The 13,071-nt window shown below is 40.3% G+C and overlaps 1 protein-coding gene across 1 annotated transcript; it reads right to left on the reverse strand.

Moving 5' to 3' along the window:
• Nucleotides 1-2,862: 2,862 nt before the first annotated feature.
• Nucleotides 2,863-12,643, reverse strand: ppil1 (peptidylprolyl isomerase (cyclophilin)-like 1). Its single transcript, XM_034166451.1, has 4 exons — nt 12,489-12,643; nt 9,399-9,553; nt 4,755-4,823; nt 2,863-3,164 (listed from the first exon to the last, which is right to left on the reverse strand). The coding sequence occupies exons 1-4, from the start codon at nt 12,539-12,541 to the stop codon at nt 2,944-2,946; spliced, it is 498 nt and encodes a 165-aa protein (XP_034022342.1). The 5' UTR covers nt 12,542-12,643; the 3' UTR covers nt 2,863-2,943.
• Between the last annotated feature and the right edge of the window lie 428 nt (nt 12,644-13,071).

The following is a 13,071-nucleotide window of genomic DNA, read 5'->3' on the forward strand; positions in this document are numbered from 1 at the left end:
TCGTAGTAAAAGAGTGCGGGTACTAGACTGGCCTGCCTGCAGTCCAGACCTGTCGCCCATTGAAAATGTGTGGCGCATTATGAAGTGCAAAATATGACAACGGAGACCCTTGGACTGTTGAACTGAAGTCGAATTCCACCTACAAAGCTTCAACAATTAGTGTCCTCAGTTCCCAAATGCTTATTGAGTGTTGTTAGAAGGAAAGGTGATGTAACACAGTGGTAACCATACCACTGTCCCAACTTTTTTGAAACGTGTCGCAGGCATCCATTTCAAAATGAGCAAATATTTGCACAAAAACAATAAAGTTTATCAGTTTGAACATTAAATATCTTGTCTTTGTGGTGTATTCAATTGAATACAGGTTAAAAAGGATTTGCAAATGACTGTGTTGTTTTTATTTACATTTTAAACGTCCCAACTTCATTGGAATTGGGGTTATAGCATCTGTTTAGCAAACCAACATGGTGGATGTCACAGATGGTCATGTGATTGCAGATGGTGTATTGCTGCTGTCTAGTGGCCATGGATGGTTTTAGTCAGTAGGCAAGTTTCCATTACAATCCAAAACGTACAATTTGAAGTAGTGAATTGAACATACACTTAACCGAACTCTGTGTGTGTGTGGGTGCGTGCACACACTATATCTATATATATGAAAATAAGTATTTGAACACCCTGCAGTTTTGCAAGTTATCCCACTTAGAAATTATGGAGGGGTCTGAAATTTTCATCTTAGGTGCATGTCCACTGTGAGAGACATAATCTATAAAAAAAAAAAAAAAAAAAAAAAATCCAGAAATCACAATGTATGATTTTTAATAATTTATTTGTATGTTACTGCTGCAAATAAGTATTTGAACACCTACCAACCAGCAAGAATTCTCGCTCTCACAGACCTGTTAATTTTTCTTTAAGAAGCCCTCTTATTCTGCACTCTTTACCTGTATTAATTACACCTGTTTGAACGTGTTACCTGTATAAAAGACAACTGTTCACACAATCAATCACTCTCCAACCTGTCTGCCATAGCCAAGACCAAAGAGCTGTCTAAGGACACCAGGGACAAACCTGTAAACCTGCACAAGGCTGGGATGGACTACAGGACAACAGGCAAGCAGCTTGGTAGAAGACAACTGTTATTATTTATTAGAAAGTGGAACAAACACAAGATGACTGTCAATCTCCCTCGGTCTGGGATTCCATGCAAGATCTCACTTTGTGGGGTAAGGATGATTCTGAGAAAGCTCAGAACTACACAAGAGGACCTGGTCAATGACCTGAAGAGAGCTGGGACCACAGTCACAAAGATTACATTAGTAACACATGATGCTGTCATGGTTTAAAATCCTGCAGGGCAGCAAGGTCCCCCTGCTCAAGCCAGCACATGTCCAGGACCGTTTGAAGTTCACCAGTGACCATCTGGATGATCCAGAGGAGGCATGGGAGAAGGTCATGTGGTCAGATGAGACCAGAATAGAGCTTTTTGGAATCAACTCCACTTACCATATTTAGAGGATGAGAACAACCCCAAGAAAACCATCCCAACCGTGAAGCATGGGGGTGGAAACATCATACTCTGGGGGTGCTCTTCTGCAAAGGGGAAAGGACGACTGCACCGTATTGAAGGGAGGATGGATGGGGTCATGTATTGCGAGATTTTGTCAAACAACCTCCTTCCCTCAGTAAGAGCATTGAAGATGGGTCATGGCTGGGTCTTCCAGCATGACAATGACCCAAAACACAGCCAGGGCAACTAAGGAGGGACTCCGTTTCAAGGTCCTGGAGTGGCCTGGCCAGTCTCCAAACCTGAACTCAATAGAAAATCTTTGGAGGGAGCTGAAACTCCAAACCTGAAAGATCTAGAGAAGATCTGTATGGAGGAGTGGACCAAAATCCCTGCTACAGTGTGTGCAAACCTGGTGACAAACTATAGGAAACGTTTGACCTCTGTAATTGCAAACAAAGGCTACTGTACCAAATATTAACATTGATTTTCACAGGTATTCAAATACTTATTTGCAGCAGTAACATACAAATAAATTATATAAAAAAAAAAATACATTGTGATTTCCGGATTTTTTTTTTTTTAATTATGTCTCTCACAGTGGACATGCACCTAAGATGAAAATTTCAGACCCCTCCATGATTTCTAAGTGGGAGAACTTGCAAAATCGCAGGGTGTTCAAATACAGAGACATTACATACATACAATACATAAGACATTTTATGCTTGCATGAGGTGATTGTTCAAGTAATTTCAAAAAGCATTATTTTGCAAAACTGCAATGGAACTACTTTTGATTTTTTTGCTGTTACACATCACATGACATTCTAAAATACATGGTGTGGTACATGTGGACAGAGGAAGCAACAGAGCCTATTAAACCTTTCAGAGATAACATTATGGCAATAATTAATTAAAAACAAAAATACTCCAAAATGGCAATATTTAGCGAGTACCCTTTCGTCACCACACGTATTGTTATTGCAGTTCTTCCGAGAGCTTTGCTGGAATGGGTGTTTTCATGAGACAAAATCCAGCATTTGTATTCCATCTTTTAGCAGAAATGCTGCCATTTCACAACAATGTTTGTTAACATTCTGAAAATGTCACTGAGCTTATGCACAAATCTGTAACTGTAACCCAGCTAATGTCATGTGACAGAATGTATTTTGGACATTCTGTGTTTTTAAAGGACTTCCCGATAAAGCATGCTAATAATGTTACATTTATTTCTATTATGGAAGGGGAAATCAAGCAATTACACTCAAAAATGTGTACACAAATTTCTTTTCACTCATTTGGGACCTGTATACAACTGAGAAACCTAGAAAACGTGATAAGATCCTGGGTAGTACTTTACACTGTACCTTATTCCATATGATCTGAACTAGGCCAACCAAACGAAAAGATGGACCAATATAAACTGAACCATTTCTTTAACTAGGTACACTAGCTGTCATAATTTTAATGTCTTCAACTGGCCGATCCTGACTATTCGTCTCCACCAGTCCAATTCGGTTAAGCACTCCAATTCCTTGGCAGACTCTTCCAAAAATGCTGTGCTTTCCATCTAACCACTGAGTAGGTGCAAGGGTCAGGAAAAACTGGCTTCCATTTGTGTCAGGTCCTGCATTGGCCATTGCCAGAATACCAGCACCTGAACAGATGAGTTATAAGTTAGTAACTATCATGTATCACATACACAAATTGGCAACAACACTGCATTTTTGTACATCATATTTTCTGGATAAATGGTGCTCTTTTTTTTTTTTTTAAATATTGTTTAGTTGGTCATCTTACATTTCCAAGTAACTTAAGGCACTTTGACACTTGCACAAACTGGAACCCTGCACTGCCGCTCAATTCGTCGTGCCAATGCGACTCGCTTTGCCCCGTCGGATGTCACGCTATATAAAAGAATCTTTCCACAGCTGATGACACATTTGCTCTCAGAACTTGGCTGATGAAACCATTCTCTCATCGCTCCCGGAATCACAGAGAAATTACATGGAGAACACATTTGGAATCTTGTCTTAAAAGGTAATAATATAAGTATAATATAGTATAATATGTATCGTAATGGATTGGAAAAACAGTTGCATTTTCATTCCTTCTCATGAGTGAGATAATGTATCTGTAAAATTATGTTTATTATAAATGTAACATCTCGTCATAATCGTTCAGACACGCTGCATGCAATGAGATTGAAAACACTGCATTGTCTAAATTTTTTAGACCAACACACTCACATGAGCACAAGTGCTGTTGTAATATGCACTCTAAATATATGGGCACTGAAAGTAAAAATGACAACTGTGTCAAGTGGAAGCAACAATGGCACTGGCAATGGGTGTAAGATAGGGTGCAAAGACTGTTACCTACTGCAAATGAAGTAGGTATGGCAGTTACCCACTTCACTTGTTGCCGATAAATTTTAGGGTTCATTTTAAAATTGTTATGTTCGTCTTTAAGTCCCCCCATGGTTTAGCTCCATCATACCTCTCTGGGCTTCGTCAGCCTTATATACCTACTCTCAGGTCGGCTGACCAGCTTCTCCTACAAGTGCCAAGGTCGAAAAGAAAGCTCAGAGAGGACAGGGCTTTTTCTGTTATTGCTCCCAAACTGTGAAACAGCTTGCCTCTGGGTGTTAGGGAGGCACTCTCATTGGTTATTTTTAAAGTTTGTTTGTTTAAAAAGAAAAAAAAAAAAAATTTTTTCCTTGGCTTTTGACACCGAGGCTTAGTTTGATAACTTTTTAAAATGTATTTTAGGTTTATGTTGTGTTTTGTTTTTTGTGTGTGTGTGTGTATTATGTTTGTAGTGTATAGCACCTTGTGTCAGCGCTGGCTGTTTTAAGATGCTTTTTAAATAAATTTGGCATGGTACAGCACTGAACAAACATGTTATGACCACTTAAACTTACAACTATCTGTAGATGTGTACTGTTAATATCGTTTATCTACTCTGCCACCCTGGGGATATACTTCTATGCAAGATGGATATATACAATTCCTGTAAAAGCAATATTGACGCCTCGGTATTGATGCGCACACGCACACACACACACACACACACACACACACACACACACACACACACACACACACACACACACACACACACACACACACACACACACACCACAGCTCAGGGAAGTGTGCAGGATTTCTTTTGTTAAAATCTGTAAACTTGAATTTGTCTCCATATTTGCAAACTTCTATCCAGTGTCCTATATGAATGTTCTTACCTGTAAATTTCAGTTCTGGGTTCAGTTCATCTTCAAACTGTTTACCATATATGGAGGCACCACCCCGACCTGTTGGGGAAAATATGCAGCTGTTGATTTATTCTTCGTATATGGAATTGAACCAAACAAGATCAACTCATGAATATCACTTTGAAGAGACTTATGCTACCCTCACAAAGAAGGCGTATCCATGGCTTGTTAATGGAAACCACTGGTGTGCTATACTCGTCGTGAACACGCCGGAAATTGCTGTCAATACATGCGACTGTCGGAGTGTGACTGCTGCACATGTGCACAATGTGAACACTTTGGGTCCTGCGTTCAGTGGTGTTTAACATAGCACATCGCCTGCTGCTTCCTCGCCAGTATTTTATCAACTTAGTCTGTGTTATCATGGATTTGGAGTTTGGTGCTTTACAGGTTGCTCCATGTGTGCATGGGGAGTGAGTGACATGTGTTTTGAACATGTCCAAAAGTACCAGCAAATGTGGCATTGTCTAATGTGTTTGTGGCAAGTAGTGATGTACTTGTGGCAGACTGTGGCAAGTGCTACACATCTAAACGCCTCGCCTTCTGAGAGAGGGGCGTTCTGTGCCTTTATCATATGATCACACATTATTCTGCATTTCAGCATTGTCATGGGTATATTTCATACTGTTAAATTGCCACTCAAACAATGAACTTATCAGGATGGAGCATTAAAGCAGGGTTCTTGCCAGCACAGTTGACAGCATAGGGGACATCTACGCTGTGATTTGGATCACCAACATTGTGATTTTGGGTCCCTATGCCTTGTTTCAACCAGTGTAGGCGATCTTTTATGTTGTCACCCCCCCCCCCCCTTTTTTTAAAGGACATGTTGCACGTTAATTAACATCCCAGTTAACAACACACAATATTCATGATTGTAAGTCTATCCGCTCACAAGCGATAATAACTCATGGTCGCTGATGCATTTTATTGCCAATTATCCCTCTCGCAATGGCAAATCAGCAGGTGCATTTCCAGAAAATGTCTCACTCTGCATTTCCCAGAGTGTGATGTGCACTTTAATGAAACTTCTGAGCTTTCACTTTGAAAGTGATGGCTTGGATTTACATAGAATGTACAGAGAGAAGATGACACACTTCACCCCAAAAGTCTTAATTTTTTGAGTGTCAGATTATTAATCCTAACATGCAGGGTTCTAGCTAGGACCATTTTAGTGCCAGGTAAATTATTTGATCGCGACTCATAGCTTCGGAGGGGCTCCGAAACTACATGGTTTTATACCACTAAACATTCTTGGGAAGCCTTATTTTTTTTTTAACTAATTTTCGTTGGTTTTAGATGCATTGAACACAAGAATAATAAACAAAAAAATTGATTTATGTTGTAATATTTGTAAGATCAAAGGCTTTTTTTTTGCATGTTTCTGTCAGTCTAAGTTAATAAATTAAATAACATGGACATAGCATTTACTCTTCAAAATTGACACACAGTAGTTTTTAATCCAGTGAAGCAGGCAGTTTTTCTGTCATCCTGACAGTTTTGGGGTTTTTTTTTTCAACAATTTGAGTGGGATTGCATAACTTTTTCTTATTAAACAATATAATACTTAATTGCCTTATGTGAACACGACCTAAACCTGGACAGATTTGTCAAACCTTCTGTTTTAAATGAAAAACTTTGTGAATAAGTTCATTCGCTCTCGCTCACTCTCTCAAACCAAATTTCTGAATGTATCTTCTGTTACGGATACAGAAGGACCTGGATTAATGTCGGTTTTTCCACGGGGGCTTTTTTTTTTTTCTTCAGCTCACAGCAGAGATGCTGTTTATTACTTTAATTATTGGTTTAAAATTGCTAAACTATGACTCTATTGGCTTGAAATACGATTGGTACATTTTCAGCAACATTTCAGTTCATTTTTCAGAAATTTCGTGCTGGGCGGCACAGCCAATTTGACCCAGAGAGCCGGGTGGAAATTTGCAGTACCGGGGGGCCGCCCGGTGCCACCCACCATGGCTAGAACCCTGCTAACATGTGCTGACTCTGCCGCCGTGAACGTGCATGTGGAACGTCTCCACAACACAGGCTCCCTGAAAATGCAGATGTATTTCTTACATTAGAAAAAGTCAGAATACTTTATTTTCACGAGATAATGGGCTTTCTAACATGCCAGAATCATGAGAGAACTTTGTGAGGAACTGACGGCGGAGCTGCCATGGAAGTACACCAAAATAGCGGAAATGATTCGAGAGAGAGTGAATGTGCGCACAGAACATTAAAAAACGAACAACTGCTGCAGTGAGGGAACATTGCATTTTATTAACTCTCAAGCTCTCTAAAGCTAGTGCATTACAACTACCATCAACTTGTATCAAAATGTTTGCAAGTGATGAGGAATCATTTAAAAACTTTTGAGAATCTCAAAGTGGATTCAATTTATGTGACCTTAGAGGCAACAAATTGAGAACTTTTGTTAAAATGTGTAAGTAATCTGTGTATTACGATTTTACATTCAGTTACACATATACAGGTGCATCTCAAAAAATGTGAATATCATGGAATGTAATATTTATTAAGTATTTCAGAGAGTGAAAATTTTACATCTTATAGTTTCAATATATACAAACTAAAATGTTTGTCATTTTTAAATTTTAATTTCAATAATACATACAACCTCCTGCTCAAAAAAAAATAGAAAATGCATATCTCAAAATATTAGAATATTTTATTTCAAGTCACTATTTACAGTAGTGTTCAGAATAATAGTAGTGCTATGTGACTAAAAAGATTAATCCAGGTTTTGAGTATATTTCTTATTGTTACATGGGAAACAAGGTACCAGTAGATTCTCACAAATCCAACAAGATCAAGCATTCATGATATGCACACTCTTAAGGCTATGAAATTGGGCTATTATTTAAAAAAAAAAAAAGTAGAAAAGGGGGTGTTCACAATAATAGTAGTGTGGCATTCAGTCAGTGAGTTTGTCAATTTTGTGGAACAAACAGGTGTGAATCAGGTGTCCCCTATTTAAGGATGAAGCCAGCACCTGTTGAACATGCATTTCTCTTTGAAAGCCTGAGGAAAATGGGACGTTCAAGACATTGTTCAGAAGAACAGCGTAGTTTGATTAAAAAGTTGAGTGGAGAGAGGAAAACATACGCAGATGCAAAAAATTATAGACTGTTCATCTACAATGATCTCCAATGCTTTAAAATGGACAAAAAAAAAAAAAAACAGAGACACGTGGAAGAAAATGGAAAACAACCATCAAAATGGATAGACTCAGCTGGCGTTCCAGCATCAAATCCACCAGCCTGAAGTTTGAGGCAGAAAGAAGTGAGGCCTCACGCCAGAAGCGTCAAAGACAGAAAGAGCGAGCAGCAGCACAAGCCCAGCCTACTCAAGTGTTCATTTGCCCCAAGTGTAACAGATCTTGTGCATACCGCATCGGACTTTTCAGCCACCAGAGGGTTTGTAGAAAATAAACTTTAATAAAAAAAAAAAAGCCTTCCCACTATCCTCGCAAGAGAGGAAACTGCCAACAACAACTTTGATATAGGCTCGTTATTTTCATGGTTTGATCACATTTATAGCCGTAAAAAGTGTCCGTCGAGTGACTACAAGCGTACAGAGTCGAAGCAGATCATTCTCTTGTTCACAAACAACCTTTGTCATGAGTATTTGCGCTCTGATTGGAGAACCACGCGTCACATGCATAAGGCACACACTGCCATTGGACAGGCATTTTCAGAAGCTTAGAAACACAGGTTAGGGAGGGCCAAACTGGAAACCAGAGACAAGCACTGAAAGCTGGAAATCTCAACTTTATTCTGCAAAAAAAACAAAAAAAAGTAAGTTGATAGCTTCTACGGATCAAAAGATATACGGGAAAATGTAAAGCAAACTCTCTGAGGTCGTATAAGACCTCGATGACCCCTGAGGGTTAAAGACACCACAGCCAACAATTCAGACGACCTGAAGGCTGCTATAAAAGCAACCTGGACCTCCAGAACACGTTAGTCATGCCACGGGCTGATCACCTCCATGCCACACTGCACTGATGCAGGAATTCATTCAAAAGGAGCCACAACCAAATACTGAGTGCAGAAACTAACATACTTTTCAGAAATTAAACATTTCTGTATTATAAATCATTTTTTTTTAAAACTGATCTGCTGAAATATTCTAATATTTTGAGATATGCATTTTCTTGAGCCATAGGCTGTAATGATCAAAATTAAAATTAGTTTTTATTTTTAGGGGAGGTGATGGTCAAGTGGTTAAGGCGTTGGGGCTTGAGACCAGAATATCCTCATCTTAAAATCCCAGCCTGACTGGAAAAATCACTAAGGGCCCTTGGGCAAGGTCTTTAATCCCCTATTGCTCACGGTGTGTAGTGAGCGCCTTGTATGGCAGCACCCTCACATCGGGGTGAATGTGAGGCATTATTTGTAAAGCGCTTTGAGTGTCTGATTCAAATGGAAAAGCGCTATATAAATGCAGTCCATTTACCATTTAAGTACTGAAACTAGAATATGTACATTTTTCACTCTCTGAAATACCTGACAAAGAATATAGAACTTTTTCATGATATTCTAATTTTTTGAGATGCATTATACACAAGAGCAGAACAGACGTAATGAGACCCACCTGTTCCTGATGGATCACCACCCTGCACCATGAAATCTTTGATTATTCGATGAAAGCTTGTGTTGTTGTAGTAGCCTCTTCTTGCCAACTCAGCAAAGTTCTTGCAGGTCTTTGGGGCATGAGTCCAGTACAGCTCCACTACAATTGTCCCCATGCTAGAAAGAACAATAATCATCAATCTCAACCTCTTTAACTGAAAACGCACCCTGTTAGAACAGCAGACTCTGTCGCATTCATCCATCCATCCATCCATCCATCCATCCATTTTCTTCCGCTTTATCCGGAGTCAGGTCGTGGGGGCAGCAGCTCAAGCAAAGCCGCCCAGACCTCCCGATCCACACACACCTCCCCCAGCTCCTCCAGGGGAACCCCAAGGCGTTCCCAAGCCAGCCGAGAGATGTAGTCCCTCCAGCGTGTCCTGGGTCTTCCCCGGGGCCTCCTCCCAATGGGACGTGCCCAGAACACCTCTCCAGCAAGGCGTCCAGGGGGCATCCGGAAAAGATGCCCGAGCCACCTCAACTGACTCCTTTCGACGTGGAGGAGCAGCGGCTCGACTCCGAGCTCCTCCTACTTTAAATATTCTGTTCGTCTGCCAAAGTGACAAAGCAAATTTGCAAGCTAGGAACACAATAGTACCAATATAAAACTTTGAAACCATGCATCACAATCACCATACATGCTAGTACACTCAGACCCTGTACTGACTGTAGCCTTTAAAAATGAAAACTCATAATTTGATTTAAATGCACAATGCTGAACTGTCTATTCACAGACAGTTCAGCATTGTACATTTCATGTTATATAACGGCTGAGTGGATTCTTGTCATTTGATTGGTGCTTTGTATGTCACATGACATGGATTAATTCATCCCATTTGTGTTGCATTGCATTCAGAGTGTGGCTTGGTTCCATTTAGAGTGCAAATTTGGTTCCATACGTTTGGTACCATTGCACTCTCACGTGCACGCGCACACACACAGCTTCATGCACACACGCACGTGATCACACATACACACGTGCACACCTCTTCGTGCACACATACTCGCGCACGTGCATGTATACTCGTGCACATCGCAAACACACGTACTTGTGCACGAGTCAGTGCACACCCGTGCACGTGCACCCACAAAACCAATCCACTGTGCTGCCTGGAGGTTGTTAGCAGGAAGAGAGAACAAAAACTGGACTCATTTCTGACGTGATTTTTTTTTTTTCTGCACTGAGCACGTATACAGTCTTATTTTTGTTGTTCATACATGCACAAGTGCCGACCAGATTGCGTGTGTGTGTGCGCGTGCGCGGGGGACACGACTCTCCATAGGTGAGCGTGTAAATGTGTTTGCCTATCGATTTGGTAAGGTTAGACCTTACTTGTGTGAAGCACCTTGAGGCAACTTTGTTGTGATTTGGCACTATATAAATGAAATAAATTGAATTAAACTGATTTGTGGTCCCATGACAGACTGGCGTCCTGTCCATGGTATATCCTGCCTCTCGCCTAACGACCACTGGGATAGGCTCTGCAAAGTACGCCAATTGGAGATATACTGGTATTCGACCAGGAACATATCAGAATTCTGTGACAGTGCAAGACTTCAAAGCCATGGTCCAAAAGTGGAAGCACTGTTCAAATTGCCAAATTATTTATGCATTTCATAAAAGTTAAACACTAATCACAACCCATTTAAGGAAAAGTAATTCACAAGGTTCTTGGGCATCAGCTTTAGAGCTTTGTTCTGATACTGGGAGTGTGCAGTGCCTTTTCAGTAACAGCAGTCAGTGTCAGGAATCTTGCAAATCCAGACATCCCACCGCGGGTGTGAACACAGCAGATTAAGGCCAGCGCTCTGACACATGCTTCATCACAACAGTATATGGTCATTCAAAGTTTCCCCAGCACGCATTGCGTGTAGTGTGGTTCCGCTCTTAGTAGCACCTGTGAACTTGCAAATTATACTTTAGTGAAAACCGTTTAATCACAAGCTGTAAATTGTTTTGTGTTCATGCTAATTTATGTTACGATAATGCTCACAGCCTATGCCTAATCTGTCACTATGTGGATTTACTATTCTATTCGCCCTAAACTTCAAAGAGGTCGCTGCTCTGCGAGATGTCAGTCACATTGAGAACTGCATTAAGATGCTCTGATAAGGCTGCAATTTAACCACTGCACACGGACAACACCATTAACATCGCAACTTAAAACTCTTTGTATATTGTGCCTAAAACTCTTGTGAATATATTATCTGGGCTTTTAGACATTGTTATTGGGTTTGGTTTATGTAAATATGTGAGAAGTACAGGTTGTTTCTCCGTTATTTTCAATGGGAATTGCTGTGAGCCGCGATCGCTTCCTGTTCACGTCGTTCTGGGGGAAAGTGAAAGTTGCTCTTTAACACCTGGCTTATTGTATTTATAGCACTGTATATCCAGCTTGTACCAGAGTAATATATATATAAAATGTCTGAAATCTGGTTTGCCTTTATTAAATTCCACGCAGATTAAACGTAGCAGACAGATTTTTTGGAATATTTGTTTTAGCGAGTTTTCAGGGTCTCATGCATACATTTTGGTAGTATAATGTTCATTTGCAATTGTCTGCAGCGACTCTCTGGTGTGCAAGAGTTTATGGGATATCTCATATCTCAATAGGGTGAGTTGTACATAACTGTTTAACTTGTCTTTTCCACTTGGATTACTGCACACAGCAAAATAAAAGAAATTCCCAACACCAGTGTTGCTTCAGAAAGCTTTATGAGACTACTTCTCGAGCATCTGTTCACAGTTAAGAGAATGCAAACTGAAACCGGTGTGGCAGTCTTCAATACACACGCGTCGTTTCAGACTGAGGGGCGCTGAGACCGTGATACAGATTCCGTGCCACACGCGCAATGCATTTTGGAACCCCCTGAAGTCATAAATACAAAGGTTTCAAAACGCTTCGATGCCCACATGCAGCACGTTCATTGTTCATGCGATATCGCCATTAAATGAATTAAAGGAACAACACAAAAGCGGAGATATTCAACTGTAGAACGCTCATTGGCTGAAATGTTTAACTGCTTGAAAAATTGTTTATGATAAACTTACGTGGTCTCCAAAGCCACAGTGGGCGGCTGCCATTCTTCTGAAGTCAGTAACATTATCTTTCAGAGCTTTAAAAATTCTGCTTGAGTTGAAAACTAACAAAATTATTACTATGTTAATGTTCCTCCGTTCACTCAGACTGTGTGGCCGGATACAGCACGCTCTTCTGTGAGCTCCAGACCAGCCTACCGGGACGCTTTCGCCACCAACTGGTCTGGAATGTAAATTACATTTTTGTTGTTCTTCTCGATTCTTGATTATTATGGCAGATGGGAGCTAACCGCCACCTGTTGTACCGGAGTGTGTAACCTCAGGGCTTTAGTTTACTATCTATCCCTCACAAGAAAATCTTGGGAAACATGTCTTCCTCCTTTGAACTGTGAGACATATAAACATGAGAAAAAGGCAACCACAGTACACAATTGTGAAGTTTGTTTCAGTCAGAATACAAATTACATCTCCCGAGGAATCAAACAGTATTTATTAGCGCATTTTGTTTTTATGTTGCCATGATTGGTAGCATGAAACTGCATCGGCGTACCTTAATTACTTTCATGTCTGAACTAAATTTTCCTTTAATCTGCTA

Source organism: Thalassophryne amazonica, chromosome 3, assembly GCF_902500255.1.
Source record: "Thalassophryne amazonica chromosome 3, fThaAma1.1, whole genome shotgun sequence".
NCBI classification, from domain to species: Eukaryota; Metazoa; Chordata; class Actinopteri; order Batrachoidiformes; family Batrachoididae; genus Thalassophryne; species Thalassophryne amazonica.

Excerpts from the sequence above, each read along its gene's own strand:
- ppil1 (XM_034166451.1), bottom strand. The coding sequence starts at position 12,541 with ATGTTACTGACTTCAGAAGAATGGCAGCCGCCCACTGTGGCTTTGGAG. Across the intron at positions 9,554-12,488 it reads ACTGTGGCTTTGGAGACCAC|CATGGGGACAATTGTAGTGG; the intron begins GTAAGTTTATCA and ends TGTTCTTTCTAG. Across the intron at positions 3,165-4,754 it reads CCCAGAACTGAAATTTACAG|GTGCTGGTATTCTGGCAATG; the intron begins GTAAGAACATTC and ends TCATCTGTTCAG.